This window comes from Glossina fuscipes, unplaced genomic scaffold (genome assembly GCF_014805625.2).
Source record: "Glossina fuscipes isolate IAEA_lab_2018 unplaced genomic scaffold, Yale_Gfus_2 61646, whole genome shotgun sequence".
Taxonomy (NCBI): domain Eukaryota; kingdom Metazoa; phylum Arthropoda; class Insecta; order Diptera; family Glossinidae; genus Glossina; species Glossina fuscipes.
The window spans coordinates 1,101,522-1,124,009 of record NW_024003855.1 but is presented as its reverse complement, the minus strand read 5'-3'; the positions used below and the strand labels follow the sequence as shown (position 1 = coordinate 1,124,009).

General features: G+C 33.5%; 2 protein-coding genes across 3 annotated transcripts in view; both read left to right on the top strand.

The window, feature by feature from the left end:
• Window positions 1-22,488, top strand: part of LOC119643799 (phosphatidylinositol 5-phosphate 4-kinase type-2 beta) — a 35,471-nt gene that overhangs the window by 8,371 nt on the left and 4,612 nt on the right. Inside the window, exons 2-9 of one of the 2 annotated variants that reach the window (XM_038043302.1) lie at window positions 6,004-6,180; window positions 6,243-6,340; window positions 6,402-6,651; window positions 6,727-6,857; window positions 6,920-7,088; window positions 7,242-7,393; window positions 21,676-21,770; window positions 21,846-21,910. In XM_038043302.1, coding sequence (XP_037899230.1) covers window positions 6,043-6,180; window positions 6,243-6,340; window positions 6,402-6,651; window positions 6,727-6,857; window positions 6,920-7,088; window positions 7,242-7,393; window positions 21,676-21,770; window positions 21,846-21,910 — 1,098 coding nt within the window. In that variant the 5' untranslated portion in view covers window positions 6,004-6,042. Of the gene's footprint in view, window positions 1-5,885; window positions 6,181-6,242; window positions 6,341-6,401; window positions 6,652-6,726; window positions 6,858-6,919; window positions 7,089-7,241; window positions 7,394-21,675; window positions 21,771-21,845; window positions 21,911-22,488 lie in introns of both variants that reach the window. The other variant, XM_038043301.1, reaches the window with a different exon arrangement.
• LOC119643800 lies at window positions 12,703-15,426 on the top strand. Its single transcript, XM_038043303.1, has 2 exons — window positions 12,703-13,814; window positions 14,675-15,426. Exon 2 carries the CDS (start codon window positions 14,814-14,816, stop codon window positions 15,180-15,182), a length of 369 nt encoding a protein of 122 aa, XP_037899231.1. The 5' UTR covers window positions 12,703-13,814; window positions 14,675-14,813; the 3' UTR covers window positions 15,183-15,426.

The window sequence follows — 22,488 nt, the reverse complement described above, 5'->3', positions numbered from 1 at the left end:
CACAAAGGGAAAACAGTCATTTAAGTTTGCCCAATTTTTAGTGGTTACCGATTGTTGGGGAAATGATGATTGACGGCATTCATCTCAGCAACACCCACCCTTAAATCTTCAGCATCCTTGAACTCTGTTGTTTATTGTTTGAACCTCTAAAAGTTTGCAAGTGTGCATTTCTCCTGCATTTCCTAATAACATATTTGGCTATGTTCGTTTGTATACAGTAGGAACTCCATTTACCATCATTCTTGTCACGTAAATACGCCTTGCAAGCTAAATTACGCAACAGAAGATAAAATTTGATTTTATTACAACTAAATCAAGACCCACAATTGACAACAGACTTGCGTCTAACTTTGGTGACGATTTGATAAATTAGGTCCTAGTTACCTATCAAAATATTCATCTGATCGTCCACATCTAAAGTATTGTATACACCGTTAAAGTCATATGAGCCAATTAAGGATCTCAATGCCCGAGTATTCACTCTGTTATAATCGTAAAATTCCGAAGATATATCCGCCTTACCGAGGCAGCTATTAAAAGTCACGTAAATTAAGGCATGGTGAAAGATATTTGCCAACTGGCATTGTCCCGAAGCCGGTAGTTCCATATTAGCTATTAAAAAATTGTCAAAATGTGAAGTAGAGCCGCACCTTACATTACGATAGGTGGGGAGGGAATTGTGTACAACCGCTGTTTTTAGTAGATGACAGAAATTAAATATCAAGGCAGATTGCGCAGGATTAATCAAATTGGAATTGAGGTTATCTATGATAATAACATTATCGTATTTGATTAAAATGTAACTGAGCGCGGCAAGTGAATAATGCGGCTTAGTACCTTACCTCAGATGCCTCTACTTCATCAAATAAGTTTTTCATCACCCCAATAACCGATATAGCAAAGAACTCAGCTGGGTCTATTCAAATCTATCTATCTATCTCTCTGCACAACCTGCACAAACTATGTGCCGGAATATTAACCGAATTTGAAGAAATGTGACTATTCCACCAGGTTTTACTAAAGGCAACCACCTCCCATTCCGTATGACAAACAGATTTCCTAATCTCGTCAGTCTTCATATAATTTAAACTTTTACAATTCAGATGCCCAATCGTACAGGTTGCGCCAGTGTTATTTAGCGTCACTAAACTTAATAGAAGGATCTTTGACATATCCTACCATAACCGCGTCGCGCACGTATATTGAAATAAATGTTATTAAAAACTTGTTCCCATTGGCTAAATAGCGGCAGTACTGTAAGTCCGTATACGTCGTCTTAATTTTGCACCGCTCTGCAATTTTCAATACGAGTTCAATACGAGTCACATATTTAATGCCATCTTGCAAGCCACTCACTATGATATCAAACCTGTTTAAGCTGCACGTTGCGTTGATGCTCAATTTCAACCAAAATGGCCCTTATATCGTTCAGATCTTGACGCTTAGCCACTGTCTATGCTACTGATCGGCGGACATCTCGTTCCGCACCCTAGCAATATTCGCACGAACTTGCTAGTCGTGTTGCAAAAGCTCGGCTAGCAATTCATCAATTTCGTGGAGACCACGATTATATGGTTCCAGCGCTAAATCACATGTCTGTTTCTCGGGATTCATCAGACTGTTTTCTAAATTTGAATTAAGCTTAGGTTCCGTATGCACGAAACTATTTTTAATTTGTAAGAAAATGCCACCTCCATCCAACGTCTTATCGCAACGTATTTGTATTCGTACCTGAAAATTCTCTTTTTAGTGGTAATTAGTTCTCCGAGATACCAGCACAGTCAAGATGAAGTGTCCGCTCGCAAAGAGAACAATTTATATTATTACTGCCAACAGTTACATTTTTAGCATACATCAAGCGGCGGCCTTCAGTAGGCACCACGATTAATATTACCGGAAGAAAATATGAGACGACAAATGCATGCACTCTACGAAGTTTTATGACGCTAATATGTTTACAATATACACTTATATATTTTTCTTAAAAAAAAAAAAAAAACAGTTTTAATTAATATATTTTAATTTTCCGGTTTTAATTTAATACGATTTCTCTTAACGGAACTTCTGTAGATATTTTTCATTTGTGGTAAAAGAACGTTATTTTAGCGCTCCATTGTCTGAACTTTTTACTGTTATCATTATTGTTGTTGAGCACAAAATAATTCCTGTATTTTTCTCTCTCAACAGAAAATTTTATTTTTTTGCACCCTCACTAATTTATATTCTTTCGCGAAATTAAATAAAATATGTTCTTTACGTTAAATATTATTAGTATGTTTTCAACAGACTCCTTTATTTGACACAAATTTTATCACAGCGAACACATTCTACTCCAATTCCACCAGACTTTTTGAAACCGACAACCATCTATGAAAAATTTATTTCTTTCATTTTCATTTATGTCGAACAGCTGAATAGCAAAGCGAAAGCTAACTTTCATCTGCGTAATTACTACATTGTCCGTATGATTAGAATTTGTTCACATAAACATTAATAGAACGCAAAATTAACGACGTGAGAAATTTTATTCAGAAGTGAATTTTTGGAGTAAAATATAATTAACAAAGGAAAAAAAGAATTTTTTTTGTATAGAAATAGTTTAATTTTCTTTTTTAATAAAAATACAAATAACCATTTTAAAGCGTAAAATATGAACTATATGATTTTGTTTTGTTCTCATAAATGCTCTCATCACTATGCCTGTCGGTGACGAAACAAGTAGATATATAAAAATTAACTTAACGATGAAATAAGCAAAGCAAGCTATATGATCGACTACATATCAAACACGTACGATCAAGATTACCTGGACAGACAGCATGCAGTAAAAAGCAGTCATTGTGTTGAAAATACTTTAGACAAATTAACCAAGGAACTTCGCATGAAACTACTTTGTGAAGCTGAAAAATGTTTAAGTACCTAAATATCGGAAATTTACTAAGAAATTATATTATTATATGTTGTGCACTTAGGTGCTCGTCTGACGCTTTGCACGGTTGATAGAGATTCAATGCTGGACTTATATCTTAATGCAGCAAAAGACGACATACAGGACCACTTTTTTCTACTGAAAGCGGGTATTTGCGTCTATCGATCATAACTTAAGAAATAACTTTGTTATTTCTGTTTTGAATTAATTCCGGATACGAAAATCCAATTGCGCTAGTTAATGATAATCTTTATATCCTCTACTCAAGATGTTCAATATAATTTTATACGTGAAAGTAAGCATGAAACAGAGACTTACGTTTTTTCATAAAAGCTGAGAAACAAATAGTAGATGAATTGACGAAATCAGTCACTCAACACAAATAGCGGTTTGAAAATTTTGATTTAACTATTTATATTTAGCGAAAATATTGGAATGGGCAAGTTTACTTTACAGATCTTACACTCTGTAGTTTGTAAACACTTTAGCATAGAAAAATGTATTATTGTTAATTTCTGTTTATGATTAATGCAAACACTATATTCCTTCCTTGCGAAAAAACACGTTCCTAAGTTCACTAAGATTTGGGCGCTTTTCCTGGCAAATTTTATTCTTCGCTTGCCATTACGTTCTTGTACCAACGGCTTACGGCCACCAAGGGAATAGTCAAGCTGTAGTTTGAGTGTCCATTAGAGCAGATGGAGTCGAAAAGTTGGTATTTATGGATGGCATTCTAAACAAGGAGTGTTATTTAAGGATATTGCAAGAAAATTTGAAAGAAAGTGCGGACAAATTTAGGACTTTTGAAACATTCAAATTCTACCAAGATAACGATTTCAAGCATAACTCGCGCTTAATTCGATAACAGTTCCAATGTAAGTGCTGCAAAGTGGTTCATCTTCTTCTCCAATCAACAGCCATCATCCCCATCAAAAATATGTGGCATGAATTGGACTGCCGTGTGAGATAATACTCATTCTCTTCCATCCAAGATCTGAAAAATAGACTACAAAAAGAATGAAGTAAGATCCCTGTTTCTTACACAAGCTATGTCAAAATGCTTAAATGACGTCATTAAGGAAATAGGAAACCCCATCAAATATTAATTTTTAATAATATGCTGTTTTTTTTCTTCATATCACCTCTTACATGAACAAAATCCAACATTGACGCGATGTTTTCTGAGTTCTTGAAGTTATTTAATTTTCTTGTCTACTGGAATAATATTTTGTTTTTTTGTTTATTTATATTTTAATATGTATTCCCTAGTAGTAATTATTGGTAAAGTAAATTTTTATATGTCGACAATGGACTAGGTTTAGCAACAACGTTTTCTTCAGAGCTTCACAATGATTATTCCCGGTTCATCTGTTTTACTTAGTTGCAATGGAGTAGCGGAGTTATTACTGTTGAAAATGGCAATACCATATTTAAAAGTTTGTGGGATCGATCGCGGATTTTAAAGGCAATGAAATGTTCAATGGAAATAGTCTCAGAACTTCTTTTTAAGATAGAAAAAAAATGTTGTAAAGTGGGAATGTTTGAAGACTGCTGACTGATTGAAAATTCAATTTACCGAATTGCTACACTATATATAGTTATTAATTGGTTGACCTGAAAAGACAGGAGACTTTTCGGAATTTTTGACATTTCAAATTGTCGTCTGTTATTGGTAATTTCTGTTAACTTATACAGTATTGTAGTTATGGATATTGACAACTGCCATTTTCTGGACCAACTTTCAAACTTGATAGAATTCTTACATACATATAGGTGTAGTAAACCTTTTTCTTTAGAACCAGCATCTTTTTTTTTTTTTTTTTTGATTAGTTGGCATAAGCCAATAAGGATGGCTTATATGTTTACCTGAAAATATTGAAAGGAAAAATTTTTCGTTTTTTGATAATTAAAAAAGTGAACTGTCACCTGTAGTCAGTCACTCGAGTTGGCATGATTATAGTTGAAGCTTCGTTGACATGAGAACGTTCCGTCTGAAAAATGTAATGTCAGGAATATGTGCATCCTATTGCTCCTGTGTGCTCCGCACACAGTATATATACGCTTGGATGTAAGTTCCTAACAAGAGTTTTGAGTCCCTTCTTAAATTGTATGTTTTGAAAACTTTATTTTCTAACATTTGTAATCTTTCACCGACAGCTTCCTTCTCATTTTACTGTGTAAGATATGTATATGATTTTAACGTATAAGACATCTTTTGAAGTGAACAATGAAATAATCAGCAAGTTAAGATGTGGAAAGTATAAGCACTCCAACAAACAACATTAGTTCTTTTTTTTAATAAATTTTCAATTTTTCTGGAAAAACCATTTTCTAATTTCAAAGAACCGGATGTCTGCTTTCTTTTGCTTCACATCTCTAGGGGATCCAAGTTTCTCTTTTTTTCTCATTTTATTAATATTCTTGAAATGTACGGCACTCTGACAAATAAACGATTTTATTTGTACAGTAACCCTAGCAATAAATTCGGGGGTAACAGGACATAGCTTTTTTTTCTTTTAAAGATAGTTATTGAAAAAGTCTTGGATCACGGAAACGTTAGCAATTAAATGCAGACAATCAGAAAGAAATGATAAAATTAGTCACGTTTGTTCTCATAGAAATGATATATGGCAGTTCTTTTGTTTTTTTATACATTTTGCACAACGTGACAAGGCGTTTGTAACTGACCTAAAAAATCGAGTAAAATTTTTGAGTTGCAGTTTTTCATGTTCAGTGTTTTTAGCTTCATGTATAGTTCGTATATTTCTGTGAAGTGTGGTCTTAAAGAATCAAGAGCGTGAATAAATATGTGATGTGAACAAGCCGAATTTTTAATCTAAAAAATATGTATATTTATATATATTACATTATTGTAATCAGTTGTTCTTAAGAAAGATTTAGTCTTTAGTTAATTTGCACAACTTAAAAGAATTACTGAAACTTCTAATAAAATAAGGTAAATCAGTTTAGCTAATAAACTGACGTCGCATAAGTCAAAAGTTTTGTACGCATAAACAATGCTGCGCTCTTTCATGGAATAACTTTCTATTGAAAATGGTCACTTGACGTAATAGGTTCACACATTTTAAATAATATTGGTACACGCTATCATCATGGATAAAAAGACGTCTTCATCCGTACAGCCACGAATTTTGAAAAAAAAACACTTTCGTGTTAAACACCAAAAAGTCAAGCTTTTTCGAGCAAACGAGCCTATACTTAGTGTATTTATGTGGGGAGTCAATCATACGGTAAATGCAATTATTTTTAAACGTTCTCATTCAAAAAAATTTTTACCCCTTATCTTTGATAGATTAATGAACTTAGTCACGTAAACATACCTGTAATGTTATTGCCGGATGATTTTCGTGCTTTCTCAAAAATCAAGGTTGACAATCATTTATTTAATAAGTAACGTTAATCTTTTATTTTAAGTACGAATTTCTTGTCAACCAGAATAATTATTTTACAGAGAAAACATGCCATCACATTTTAAGGTAAAAGAGTATTGTCCACTGGTATTTCGGAATTTACGCGAGCGTTTCGGAGTCGATGATGTTGATTATCGTGAGTCGCTTACTCGCTCTCAGCCGATACGAATTGAATCGTCTGGAAAATCTGCGGCGCAGTTTTATGAGAGCTATAACAAATTCTTCATAATAAAAAGTTTGACCTCGGAAGAGATTGAACGTATGCATGCGTTTTTGAAACAATATCATCCAGTAAATATAAACACAGTCTATACGCTATCTACAAATCATAATTGATCGAATATATATTTATTTATATGTGTATAGTACGTCGTTGAACGGCATGGTAATACCCTATTACCACAGTATTTAGGTATGTACAGAATAAGCGTGGAAAGTGTTCAATATTATTTTGTGGTAATGAGAAATGTATTCAGTTCACATTTAACAATTCATAAGTAAGTTGAATAAATCAAAGTAAAGTTGTGAAAATTGATGTGAACGCATGAACGTTTTATAGAAAATTCGATTTAAAAGGAAGCACAGTAGATCGGGAAGCATCAGAGAAAGAATTAGAGAAGAATTTGCCTACTTATAAGGATAACGATTTTATAAAACAAAAAGTACGTGTAGAAATCGGGGATGATGCCAAAAAGAAGCTTATGGACTTACTCGCAAACGATGTCGAGGTGCGTAAGTTATAATAGCTGGTTTACAACTTTTACATCAAATTCCAAAATAATCTACCTCTCCTTAGTTCCAAAATTTCATTGTCATCGTGTAAACCAGCTGTGACAATCATATTTAGTTCTCTTATTAATTGCTTATTTTTTGTGATTTAGTTACTTACCAAATTGCACATTATGGATTATTCATTGTTAGTTGGCATTCATGACTGTGTGCGTGCTGAAGAAGAAGCTCTCCATAGTGAGATTGCTCAAGGCACTGGACGAAGCGAAAACAGTGAAAGTGAAGAATGCGACAGCGGCGAGAGGTAATGAGTGGTACTTTTCCTTTCTTACAAAAGAGCTGCAATTTATTGTACTATAAAAAAGTCATTATTGACTCGTTTTATTATGGGCGTGTTATTTGTAAGTTGCCTTATCTTTAATTGAAGGATGTGTGAATTTTATAGTTACTTATACCGTAAGGACGAGGCTTTGCATTGTCTTGTATAGATAAAGAGAAAGAACATTTCTTTATATTACCAAAATATTTCTCCACACGGAAAGTTTCTGCAATGGATTTATGATAACGACCCTAACGGCAGACTTGGTTAACTTATTAAATTAAATTATATAAAACACCGACACAAAAACTTCGTTTTTAAACCCGAATACGACTCTTTGACTTGTTTTTTATTTTAAAAGTTAAAATGTTTAAAAAATTACAAATATGGAGAAGTTAATTAACATAAAATCTTCTTTTATATTATATTGAAAAAAAAAAACCTTCATACTATTACATTTTCAATGTGCCTGCTCTTCAGCATAGCGTAAGTTAATGTGCAGACTTGTTTGCAAAATTCAAAGATTGAAATGATCATGACGCTAAAAACGAAGAATCTGTTCAAGAAATACGGCAAACGAGTCCTGATTGACATTCACTGATAATTGAGAATTAGTTCAATGAAAATTGGCAGTTAGTAGTAATGGTGACTGACATTCTTAGGCCAATTTTCTTAATTACAGGAAAGTTAAAATTATTGCTTGTATTTAGATATGGTCTATTGATATGTCTTTATTTTTTATGTAATTTATTTCTAAATGTCCTCAACCATACTAACTACATTTAATCGAGGTATGAATCTAGTTTTTAAGAAAGTTTGAATGAATTGTTTATGGCTGTTTGACTAGACTATTTTAGGTGATAATTTTCCTTTTTTTGGAGTTAGACTTCAAATCTAAAACATTGGTAGGATGCACTCCTTTTTTTATGCATTGAACTATCTTCAGAAGTTATGAAGGAAAAATTGGTTGTTCCGTTTATTATTGACGCAGACATTAAAAGCTATTTCTTAAAAGCAGAAGCGATTTTATCTTCGATTCGGTGGTGTTTTTAAGGAGCTAATTTTGCTCTTATTAACGAGCTCTTTTGAAACTAACACTTATTTAAATTTCGTGTTTTCATGCACACTTTCTGGAATTTTACATTGTCAAAGATCAATTTTTTTTTAATTTCTTCAAAAACTTTAAAACAATCTTTATTTAATCATTTAAAAATTCTGTTTAAGATAAATTACGGTTTACTTATTCATAATTGGGCATATCGTTTCCCAATGCTTAGAAAGAAGGAAAATGTGGTAATACTTTGAAGGATTTAGAAGCAACAGTTTCGTTCAAGTTGGAGCAATTGAATCGTTTCCTTGGCGAAAAAAATTCATAATAACACTCGAATTTCTGTGAATTCCATTGACTGAACAAATAACTTAGTTTAAATATATCTTCCAATTTTAAAAATAAAGTCTTAGAATACTCAGAATACGGTGACACGAACGTAATTAAGGAACATTTACATGCGCCTACATTAATAATACATCAACACTCCATTTTCAACTAATAGTTGACGTTTAGAATTAATCTTACAGTAAAAAATTTTAACCTAAACGAATTAAAAAATAAAATCACCTAAATATCTATTACAGAGGCACATTACATGTTCACCGTTAGTATGAGGCAAACACATAACAGTTTAACATTCCACAGTATCAAAGCTGTTTAGTTTACTAAGGAATTATACGAAGCATCCAAATTAAAAGTTAGTTTAAGGGGTGGACTATTGTACATTTTTTTTATTGCTTATTATATGCTTTTTTGCACCTTTTAGAATACGTAGAAGAAAATTCATTATCTGGAAAAAATTTGTCTTTGAAATATCGGGGTTTTCCGTAAGCAAAATACCTTGGATATACCGACCAACAAGTTGTAGCATAAAATCTTCGAGAAAAGAGAAAGGTGGGGAATATTTCAACTTGGAAAGATAGTTTTGTGGTCCTGGAATTGCAGGGTAACAACAAAAATGAACAAAAAGCTTATGATAAAAAACATACGTGTAATACAGGTCAAAACTTTACACGCCTTTATCTCATATCACCGTTTTTCAAATCGGCATACAGCATAAATTACAATTAATTTTTTCATTACAATTTTTTTTAAATGTATCTTCAAAACAACGTTGTTTAGTGGATTTAGAAGAATTTTTCCTTGTGTCAATTTGAGCATTTTTTATTAATTAGTATCTTTTTTTTTGCACAAAAATTGCATGTTTTCACTGAAACGTTCGCCAATTACACAAGGAAGTCGATTTTAATTTTATTACTTTTTTTAAAAAAAGTGTCTCCGGAGAAGGGCTGCGGCGTTGTTGTTTCAACGTTTTCGAAAAATATTTTTTTTCGGATACCTTAAGGTATGCTTAAAAGCCTCCTTTCATAGAAAAAAATTGCCAAATCAACTTCTATTTTTAGTCTGTTACAGTGCTCTACCTTCTTAAATATGACTTCAGCAGGCCAGATAGTTGTTTTGGTAATATATTATCGATGTTATAATAAATTGCAGATACTGCAATATCAGAAAAATAATAACAACTAATGAAAATTTATGAAGCCCTTCGACAATCTAAGATACGCGCAGTTGTTGATTAATAAAAATGCCTCGATGGCAAGTATAACTAGAAATCCCTTGTGTATGACGATTAACAAGAAACAATAAAACAAAATGTGATATTCGCAATCTGTTTTGAAACTTTATAAGCAAAATATATGAAGTCGATTACATCTGTTTATTCAGCCAGTAGAGTGAATTTTGTAAAACAATAAACCTTTGTATTTTGTAAATTAATTCCTTTAACTCTGTAAATAATTCTAGTTCTTCTTATTTTGTAAACTAAGTATGAAATTTTCGCAACAGTATCAGTCAAATTTTGCAAAAGACGTTAGATGGAAATAGACTTTTTGTTACTAAATTTCTATTGTAGTACAGACGAGGAATCTATAATACCATTTGTTAATTTAAATAAAAAGGACTAGAGCAAACGAATGATTGTAGTAGTTGCCAAGGTGGGCTAGAAATAGGAATCTTTTTTTTTCTATAGAGTGGCAAAAAGGTAATCGCCTTCTACCTCAGATTCCTTAGAGCGAAGGGCAGAAAAGGAAATATGTTTGAACTGATACAACTAATTTAACATAGCAACGCTAAGAAGAGGGACTAAACAAGGCATATTCCAGTATGGGTCTTACGAATAGTGTATGCATCATCGACCTCCTTGGACAAACCTTTAATGACATGGCTTTATTTATGGAGAGCTCTCCATGTAAAAAGAAATGAAGCGTTTGATCCAATAAAGCACCTAAATCAATAAACGAATTTGCATTCTCTCAATAGTGCAAATTTTTTAGGTATAACGTCATAGAATGAAGTGTACAATATAAGAAAGTTCCTAAATCGGGTTGAAAGTGTACAAGATGCAGAATGAGAACAATTCTATGGAATCAGCGTACATTCACTTATGGCTCTACTTAATTACGAAAGAGAGACCGTTAATGTCCAGGAAAAATTCATTGGTCTGGTATGACCTATCTATTCCAAAAAAAAAAAAAAAAGCCGGACGATTACAGTATAAAAATCAATAACATAGTTAATTTTGTCGGAGACAGTTTACATGATAAGATGATTCGTCAGTGATTTTGCATTTGAATTTGTACGTTCAATGGACTGATTGTCAGCTATCGTGAAACGGGAAAATTTATTGCCAACTGACTCATCAATGCCATGTATTCATAATAGTTACTATAAAAGAAGTTAAGTGCTACGTAGAATAGTAATTATGCACGTGATGTATCAATATTTCTTTCTGAAGTAAATATTGGCGACAGAATGTTTAAAATTTTATGAAATTTTTGATAACATAACTGTGTGATATTTCATCACAGGCTGGTGGATGCAAGTGGAAGACGACTTTTTACAAAACCAAAATCTTTGTAATTCTTACGGTAATCAACTCCTTCGCCGTTAAAAGGTGGGCGCTTTTAAAGATAGATATTTTGCCAGAAATGGCTCCTAGGATACGACTTGGTGTTAAGAATGTCAATTCACTGCATAATTTTAGGAACTTACTTTCAAATGTCTGTATTCTTTTTATGTATTCTGGAAATTTATAGGAACGCGAGTGGGAGAAAATTGTATTTTTGAGCTGATAAACGCTTATATATTGTTAGGGCTTCCTTTTTTGTTGCAGAGCTGTCTGATTGTTTGCCATAAGCTTGAATAAAAAAGTTGAAAATTGCATACTGAGTTGATTAGTTTTTTCATCGTATCCTTGTAAATTTTCACTGCCATTAATGATTCTGCCAAGAATTTGTTCTACTCTGGTCTCATTTATTGGCAAGTATGTGAGTTTTTTTGATTCTTTGAAAATAGATTATTTTTTTTTTTTTTTTACATGGTAAACTGAGTTGAACACACGAATTATAAAACAGATCAGCTTTATTTAACATGGTTTGAAGGGCTTCGCAAAGGATACCGCAGCTGAAATATTTACAAAATAATGACAAATAATTGTTTTGTCAACTTGAAATTTACGTTTTTCGGCTGTGTACAAGTTAAAGAAGATAAAACTTAAACGGCTTTGCTGGGGTATGTTCCGAAGCCCTTCAACTGTTGCATCGCCAATAATTAAGATACGTTTAGGTAGGAAGTTAATAATTCACAATCTCAAGTAAAATGGAACTCCAAATTTTAATAGAAATTTACCTAGTCTCATTAAATTTACTATCATGAGCTTTGCTGATGTCTAAAGATGCACATAACATTTTTTCCAGGTTTTATGTGCAAAAATAGTTCGTTAACGCACGTGTCGGTAGATCTATGCTCTTTATATAGAAAAAGTGTCGAATAGAATAGTGCTAGAAATTAAGTAAGCAACTAAGAGGTGTTGTAAACCTCTCTTTAGTCATAGGATTGAGTACTTCTCTAAATAAAGAGAGTAATAAGATAGGTTAAAACTTCAGAATACCTACTATATTCGTCGTTATTCAATTAGGATGATATTGTTTTTCCAATAATAATTGATTGCAGACAAAAGGACTATGCGACCTTCGTTGGATAGCGCTCTGAACTAGTCGTATTTAATTCTGTCGCAGGCATGTGCAGTGAACTTTTTTTGATTGCGGAGCGTGGGCAAAATCACTTGGCGAAAAGGCCACGCCTCGGAAATTGTGCCTGTCCGATTACCGATCGGTTTGTAATTCTGTAATATGTACAGATGCCTTTGGGTTTCTCTCCCGCTCTATGTGAGAAATGTAGCGGCTTTGCTGCGTGGTTGACGATGTGTTTTGTTATAGGAACACGCGGATTGTGGATTGCCATGAACAAAATGCAATCGAATATGAGGACTCGGCGGCCTTTTTTTGGCTCTTGTAATCGAAGATTCCGATTGTCTCAAAATCTCTTTAAAATCACTATTTATTTGAGGATATTTATTTAGTTTTTAACTGAGGCTTAATATTTGCGGAAGGGTGCACATTTAAAATTTTTAACGAATATAATGGTCGAATTGGCGAAGGTAAGCTTCCACAAACAGGGGTTGTGTTTATCTCGGATTCTTTTTTTAATTAAATTGCGTTTAGAATACGGAAAAGGTTTTTTTTGGTTCCAAAGAGGATGAACTTCGTCGAGCACTATATATTGTATTGCAAGAACGTGATCTTTTACGAGCACTTGGACTGAAGTAATTGGACCGATGAACCTTAGGTTTTCGACTTGTTGGATTACTTTTTTAAAAGTATTTTTTTACTCTTTAGGAAGTATCCTCGAAAAAGTTAGTTTGAAAAAATATAATATACTTTTAAATTCAGACGAGCGGATGTAGTTTGCGTATATTATTTGTTCCTGAGTGATTTTTTTTGCGCTTGATAACATAAGACGTGAAAATAGATTATGATTATCCACTTCTTTTTTAGTCAAAGGAATACATTCTTTTTTTGGTCAGTACCTTGTTTGTTTCTTCTCTGCCATGCCTGGAGGGAATTGTAAGTGCTGTATTAACGATGAAAAATGTCGTAGATTTCAATATTTAAGCATTCAATGAAGTTCAAAAACTATTTTTATTTGTACTCCTTATAAGAAATGTTCTTGTTAGAATATGCTATCAGAAGCAACTGAATGACAAGATGGCCCAACTTTTGGTTCAAAATTGAGAATAGGACATTGCAACGTATTTCTCATTTTTCTGTTATCAATAACATTAGTAACGCCGTTAATTAGTAGTGATTTGACTGCTCGCTGTTTCTCTCTCAGTATTTGTATAGGAAAAGACTCTGTTAATGGTTTCTTGATATGACGCCGCATTCTCTCAAACGTTTGCAGACAGAAGCATATACTATCCTGTGTTTTGAAGTGAATATGTGCCATGGTATACATGTAAGTGTGGATGTACGAAAAAGCATCTATTTTGTCATCTCTGGTATTAAAAATATCTGGTAGAATACGCACTATAAATATTTCTAAGCATATATATATATATATACCATGATACTAATTTCATTCAAATTTCCAGCAGACAATTACATCGCTTTCTTTAGTTAATATAGCTCTCTTATTGTAGAATTTAACTTTTGTATCGAGAATGACAAGCTTTTTTGCGGATAATAAATTATCGCGTAGTTCGGGGACACACTCTTAATTGCCACAGGTACTCTTTTCTCAATCACCTTATTTCCTTGCATTTCATCATAAAGATTTGCTATGCTGGTTTAGTCCGTTTTTGCAATATTAATATCAATAGACAGCCTAAGTTTTTGAACACTCTTAATATACTACTTCCTATTTGCCATATGATCACTCGCATTAGAAGCCAATTTGAAGTTAAGTTCGCTTTTACAATGTTTGATTTTCCTTTTATGGCCCCCATGACCTATAGAACTCATGACTTATAGAAATTTTTTGTTTCGATCATTCGAGCACTTCTTTGCTTATAGCCACGGGCTTGATGACTATATTTGTTACATTTGTAACCCTTGCTTAAGATTTGTAATACTTATATTAAGATTTTTCCCATCAAATTTAGTGTTTTCTTGATTATGTTCATCTGTACGGCCGCTTTATTTCATTTGTTCGGACATTAATTTTTTAGTGGTGTTACAAATTGGTTATATTTATTGGAAGAGAGAGGGGAAATTGAACGAACATGCCGTCCTCCTCAAATTTAGGTCTTGCTATTTTTAATTCTCGAATGAAATCTTCAAATTTCATGTTGTGAAGTGAGACACTTTCTTTTACAGCCATTTTTAACTCCATCAATTTCTCTCCCGTTAGTAATTGATTCACAAACTCTTCTTAGCAAAAACAATGGTAAAGATGTAGAATTTGATGAGTCAGTAAAAAAGTTCACGAGAGTATAGCAAGACACTAGCAAGAGGGATGTCTACAGTAATGATGATACTGGAAGATATTCCTAATCAGGATATTGTGGATATTAATAATCAAAGTATTTTGAATGTTACTAATGAGGATGCTGACGCGGTGAATGAAATTGAGGCAGTGTATCTGGATGAGGACGATTTTGACGAAGTGGATAGCGTTGAGGTTCCTGTAAAAACTGAACAGTCTATTAACAGCAACGAAGTGGTGAACCATAACGACTCAATAAGACAAAGTAAAAGGAATCGAAATTTTTGTAACAAATTGTATGTCTATATTACCGAATTTGAAGTGGCTCCCGCTATTGTAAAAAAAGACGTATCTCGGGATGTGCAAGACTTTCATGATATATACAATTCTTCAAAATGATCGAAAACAGGTGGCAATGCCGATGGCAATGTGATTGGTGTTCCTAATCCATCAGACGAATCACGACGTACTGCACTTTGTGAAACAGGCCGCTTAAAAAGCTTGCTACAAAATTTAAAAGCAAGCACTGGTGAACCAATTGCGATATATGACGATAACAGAAGATGTGCCACTATGGCGTGTAATCAGAAAAGCAAACGACCTAAACTTATCAATATCCGACGTCATTTTGTAAAAGACGACAATATCTTCTGGCAATACTCAATTTGAATGTACATAAACTGTAAAGCAATTCATTGATAAGTTCACAAGGACAATTAATGTAAAGCAATTTAAAAATTTCGTTTCATATCTAGGATTCCCCGAGTGAGAGGTGGTTTTAGAGTGTATTATAAATATCTGTCAGCATATATATCCATATATCAATGTAATTGAAAAGAGATCGTATAAATAGCGGTTGTCACGACAAGAATTTAAATGAACACGCGATAAGCGATCGTCATGTATTGAAAAGAGAAGATAAATGGCACAAGTTTCGTGGGATGACTAATTTTTGCAATGTTTATGAAGTTCGTTTGCCGCCAAGACTGTTTTGCTCGTTAATGTCAAAATAGATTCGGCAGAAGCATTCCCTAGGTGCGAGTTAAACGCACTTCATAGTTTTGCTTAGAAATTTATTTATTTTGCAATTCTTGAGCTTGTACACCATATCTTTTTAAAATATTCTTTTGATTACTTATGATTGTGGTTACGTCAGTTCTAATATAGAAGCATTTAATTGAGGACGCGTGGCGTAATTTGATGGTTAAAGTGTTTATGCTAATGCAGCATTTTCGCAAGAGTCGCATTTCTTTTTTTTCGTTTGTTTTTATTTTCTTTCCCTTTATTGTTCTTTATTCGTGGACGCATGCTACGGTACGGACACATTTTAATATGTGTCCACTATATAAATATGTGTATGCTATCAACTTCATTTTTTCTTTTTTCATATTAATCGGATCTTAATTACGTTTTTCTGTTTCTCAAGCGTAGCAGATGCCAATGGTCATAACTTTGTGATATCTTAGTTGTTTTTCAGTCAGTGGAGAAAATGCAATATTGCTATATTAATGAATTTCGGAATCGATTTATTTTTAAACTCGATCTTCACACTTGTTGCAGGGATGAAGTTTTTTTATCTGTGTTTGTGCGACGAAAACTGGTTGCAGATTTGATGGAACATAAGAAACAGGGTTACTCAGTAAGGTCTTTCGTACCATATCGTATATAGATGTTACGTAGTTTTACGGATTTTTCAATAAAAGTTCTTGGGGTGTGCTTTTAGATTCTTGCATTTAAAACCATTGTAATCAAACAGTAGTCAAAAAGTAATGTTTACATTGAATAAATGTTATTTGTGGAAAGATAAAATTTTTTTTATTTTTTATGTTTTATAAAAAGAAGAAGAAATTTATCCGCATTTAAGCACAATCAGTTCCCACCTGCGCGCACTCTCCATCACAGCTCTTCTTTTATTTTTCACTGCATTAATAATATATTGACGTCTATAGGAGCCGATCTTAGTGATTAGTATATCAAGGAAATTTAATTTTTATTAAAAAGAGTTAATCCAGTTTTTCTTTTGTTAAATATTAAATAGTAAGCAAAGAACAATTCAGGAAGAAATAAGGTTAGTAGGGATAAATGATTTTGCACGTAAAAAACATTTCCATCAAAACAATACATTTCATTTTTTTAAAAAGGCGATTTCTGTCAGCTTTAATAATGGTCATAAAAACGTAACGTAGGTGTAAATCCTGGTCGCAAAAATTAAAATATCAACTTCAAATTTTCTAAAATTGTAGAAAATTCTTATACCTTGCTTGGTATTAATAATGGGCTAAAATTAATGATCATGCAAAGCTTGGCAACTCGGCGTGCGTGTTGTAGTCACGTTTTTATTCTGTGCAAGAAATATTTCAGTTTTTGTAGTGTATTTCTTAGCTTTTTTGCTTTATTCGTGTTTAATTTTAAAAATTCTCTAAAAGAATAAAGTGTGAATTTAACGTATATGAATTTATTAACCATTTATGTGAAATAATCATTTTGGTTTAGCGTAATCAACAATTGAGCACTTAGTAAAAGTCTTTCTTTTTGCCTGTTAATCTTTGTTTACAGTTTCTTTAGCTTTTGCTCTATATTTACAGTGGGCAGGGCATTGAGAAATTTGCTTTAATTTGCTGAAAATTTGTGCCGTGGAATTTTTTAGTTTTTCTTTTTTTTCCTTCATAAGCTACTTTTGTTGTTGGATTGCTTAGTTACACCATGTCGTGCGAAAACAGGACCTGAATCTGAACGGTTTATTTCTTATTGGCTGTGTTATCGTTTTGGACATGCAACGTGTGTTGGTATTATCGGCCGTGCTGCTGATGCAGTCGTTGAGCCTTCCAAAGGTTTACGATGGTTATGTCCTGACTGCAGAAAGCGGGACATTGATTTCTACAAACTCTTCACGGAGACGAGAAATTGTTTCTCAGATTTGAGCAAAAATGTCGGCTGCTTTTGCGAGATATTTGAAATAATCAAGACTAGGTTTGATGAGTGTCGTTATATTGCGCAGTCACTCTCCTCTCCGGCTAACAAAGTTTCAACTCGTAGCGTAGCGTGTGGTTCGTCACCACTGAGTTCTGCTAAGTCCGTTTCGTCTGTGCAAGTTAGCGATTCCTTAAAGTCTACAAATAATGTTAGTGTGTCTGCAATTGCTGAGTCGGCCAGTAATATAAAAATTACAAAAAAGCCGGGAAGTCCTTCTAGCTTGAGCTATGCAAGGGTATCTCCTCTCATTGATGTCACTCAATCTTCTCAGGCATCATCGCCTAAAACTAACAATAATAATAGTAAATAGTCTTCTCCTTCTCGCTGTTCGAGTGTGAACGCCGGTCGCCAAGCTAGGCACGTCGTATTTTCCCCAACTCATAACTCCCTATCCGTGAACCCTGCTGCTCCTAGTACAGACGACATATGCTTGATGGCAGTTCCTCCTAGAAAAGCAATATTTGGTCGGTGGAGAACATAAAAAGTTATCTGGCAGCGAAAGCCCCTTCTGCCAATTTAAAGCGCGTTAGTATTTTCAAATTGGTTCCTTATCAATCTAGAGCTATCTCATCTTTTAAAATTCTAGTTCCGACTGAAAATATGGATTTGATGTTAAATAAACCATTGTGGCCGGTTGGATCCTTAATTAAGGAGGTTATCCCTCGGGATCGACCCCGTAATGCTAATGCAGTAGCTCTTTCCCCTTCAAAAAACTAAATATTTCTTCAGGCTCATTTTCTTTCATTTATCAAAGTAGTAGGGGTCTAAATTCAAAAATTCGTTCTACCTTCCTAAATTTAGTCAGCAGGGAGTTTTTCTGTTTGGTTTTCACTCCATCATAATTTAGCTCAATACAACTGCATTCCTAATTATAATGGTAGACTGCTTGATTTTTGCTTTGCCAATTTCCTCGAGATTAGTGTAAATCGTTGTCTTTCTTTAAGTGTACCTGAGGATCCTTATCATGCTGCATTGGGTATTTCCTTTCATAACAAGCACGACGTTGAACTTCTACAACGTTTCAAATTCAACTATTTCAAATAGAAGTTATGATTTCCATAAAATCAATGTTTCCATGTTAAAATCACATCGTTCTCATATTGTGCTTGATTTCTCAGTTGGAAGTATTGACAGCTTGCTGTTGTCGTTCTACAATATATTAAATCAAGCTATTTCCCCATCCGTTCCGAACAAGCAGTCCCGTCCGCGAAGCAGGTGTGCCCCGTATTTTAATAAGACAACTAAATATTAGAAGAATAGGAAAAACAAGCTTTTCAAAAAATATTTAAAAAGTGGCTCTGCGCTCGACTATTTCGCTTACTCAGTGGCGAGTCATAAATTTAATTCCCTCAACCGCCAATACTATTGCAGATACCTTCAGTTTGTTAAATTCTCCTTGTTTGCTAACCCTAAATAGTTTTTTAAGTTCGTTAATTCCAAAAGAAAAATCTCCATAATTCCCTCGAATGTGTTTTTTAATGGTTCCGAGTCCTCGGATGATTTTGAAACCTCAAAGTTGAGTGTCTTGCCTAAACTGTTCGAGCGAATTGTGGCTCAGCATATACCCTTTTCCATTTCTCCTCTCCAACATGGTTTTCGAAAAGGAAGATCTACGGTCACCAATCTGTTAGAGTTTACTTCTCATGTTTTGAAGGCTTTTTCTAGTGGCTCTCGCACTGATACACTGTCTTTAGCAAAGCGTTTGGTTACCCATAGACTACTTATCTTTAAACTCCAAGCCTCTGGCTTACCTTTCTTCTTAGTGCGCTTATCCGCATGGTGGATCATTCAGGCTTTTGTTTAACCTCATTACCTCGGATGAATTCCCCGTGACGTCTGGCGTACCTCAAGGTAGCCACTTAGGACCCATTTTATTTAATTTATACATTAATGATTTGCGCTCCGTAAATAAATTCAGCGAGATCTTAATGTACGCTAATGAGGTGAAACTATTTTCTTCCTTTTCCGTAGAATCGCGTTCACATCATCTTCAAAGTGATTTGAATAATTTGGTTGCATGGTGCTCTTGAGCTTTCTTTCTCTAGAAGGAAGTCGTTCTTTACTCAGTATTTCATTGATTCGCACAAGTTGGAAGACGCCGATTCGTTCACAGATTTAGGCGTTCTATTTGATTATAGGTTACGTTTTAATTTGCACATTGAGCTCTCGTTAAGCAAAACTATGTCCGCGCTTGGTTTTATAAAGAGGTGCTCCAAAGAGCTTGATGATCCTTATATTACGAAAAGGCTGTACATGTGTTTGGTTAGACCTATACTTGAGTATGCCTCTCTGGTGTGGTCTCCTTCGTATAGGTGCTATGTAGATTCAATTGAATTTGTTCAAAAGCAATTCTTGCTGTATGCCCTTGGGAATTTGTGTTGGGATCCGATTGCCCCTCTTCCATCCTATGAAAGTAGGTTACTTCTGTTATCCTTACCGTCACTGGAGAAACGTGGATTTGTTCTTGGGGTTTCCTTCGTAATCAAATTAGTAAATGGTGCAATCGACTCGCCCGTATTACTTCGTGAGATAGGCTTTAATGTCCCTAACCGCTTCTCTAGGCACTTTATCTTGATAAAGCTTAGTCAATGCACATATAATTACGAACTCTTTAACGCGCTCAGAGCTGTTTGCAAGAACATAAATGACGTCTATCACTTATTCTCATTAACGGACTCTTTAAAGTCCATTAAAGCAACATTGCTTAATACGCGCGATTTACATATGTCGTACTTGAACTAACTTTTAACTTTAAAAAGTCATTATGAGTCGAAAATGAATTGTTGTTAACTATTATCGGTTGCCAAGCTTATGCATGTTTGCGATGGCTTAGGAGTTCACTTGCAATTTGGTCCTGTACCGGTTGTGGGTGTGGCTCTATGCTAGTTGTGTACATGCTCTTTTCCTTTTTTTTCCTTCTTATTTGTTTTATTGTACGTATGCTAAATTTTAATGTTAATTAATTTAAGATTTATTTTAAGAGTCAACTGAACTCGCCTGCCAATTTGTTTTAGTTTCTTGTATAAGTGGAATAAATAAATAAATAAATGCCCATATCAAAGCGTAAACCGAACCAAACTTCGTCTCTCTTAGTAAAAATTTTTGCATGTTTGCTGATTACTTATAAATTATAAAAGGTAGAAGTCTGAAATTTGCTAAATTTATTTTAAGGAACATTTTGTTCGCGATATTGTTGCCCATGTGTACCATCGTTTGTGTTTGCTCATGTAAACATAATGTTAATATTAAGCTTTTCAAGAAGTGTTAAGTTAGTTTAGATTAATTATATGTTGTTTCTTTCTCGCTTACATGCATACATCTGCATCTTGTAGTAAACTGCTTTTAACACGCATGAATATGTGTGATTCGTTTTTCAACCACCATCACTTTCGGTCGTTTAATTAACATTTACGTTAACGCTTCATTTGCAAAATAAGATCAAAAAATTAAGGAATCTTCGCATTTTATTCTAGTCTTCGTTTTTCTAAAAGCAAACATATTAGTGTAAAAAAGTTTATACTGATTCAAATATACCTTGCTGAACCTTTTGCACTTATATTACATTAGTATCTAACTAAAATAAATTGTATGGTAGGAGTGGGTATGCAGTTTAGCACAATTGGACTTTTTTCTTTGGATTATATTAAGTCATTCAGCGAAGTTTCAGCGTCTTAAAAACTCTCAAGACTTTTCGTGTTAAGGATAGATTTATGTCGAAAAAATTTTTAAATAAAAAAAGCATGAATCAACATCTAAATAAAAAATTAAAAATTGTAGATGCCGAAAATTCAAACATTTTAATGAATATATAAATTGAATTAGCTGACGATTTTTTCAAACCATTAGAGATATAAAAAAAATGTATGATTTGACTCTATAAAATGGAAAGGAAATTTCTTACCGCATTTTTGTTATATAGGTGGACTTATAATACACCTCCAGATTCACCTAGAGGCGCGCAATATAAGGAAGTTGTATACGAAGTGGATATGTATGCCATTCCAAGTATAGAAGGTGAACATTGCAATGCTCGTAGCACAAATTGCTACCTCGTTGACAAATTAATAATACTTTACATCGTCATTGCAGAAAGACGAGAAATATATTTTATTGCTATAATTGATGTCCTCACTCAATATGGTGTAAAAAAACAGGTATAACTTTGAATGCATTTACTTTCTCACTTACAGTCGTTACATTGAAATGGGGGATGCGGAGAACTGGTAGCAAAACGTTGAACAAGCGGCACTATACGATTTGCCCTTTAAATATAGTGCTAAAACGGAACTACACAACTGCTTTATTTAGCTAAGGTTGCGATCTTGCGAGGTAATTTCGGGAGCAGTTGAGACGTATTTAATGCCTGTATATTGATTGCGCGGCAAATATTGTTTTGAAATTTGAAGTTTTAACATATTAATGCCCTTTACAAAACAAGTCTTAAGAAAACTTTATTTTTTAAACTTTACTTCTTGTTTATCTTCTATTGAAGAGAGTGTTTAATTTCATAAATACATATTAGGAAAGTCATATTTGTATTGGGGCGAACCTTTGATATTTCCATATGAAGTCATGACGTCAAAGTTTTGAAATAGTATTTCAGATGTGTGTGGATAGACTATTTTTCAAATATACCTGCAAATTATCGGTATCAGTGTTGTCAAGTAAATAAATGCCCTTTTTGAATCCTTTATGAATTTTTAGCAATTTTATGTTTTCTATATCCACTTTT

Bases quoted from the DNA above. Each gene is read 5' to 3' on its own strand.
- LOC119643800 (XM_038043303.1), top strand. From the start codon at position 14,814: ATGTCTACAGTAATGATGATACTGGAAGATATTCCTAATCAGGATATT.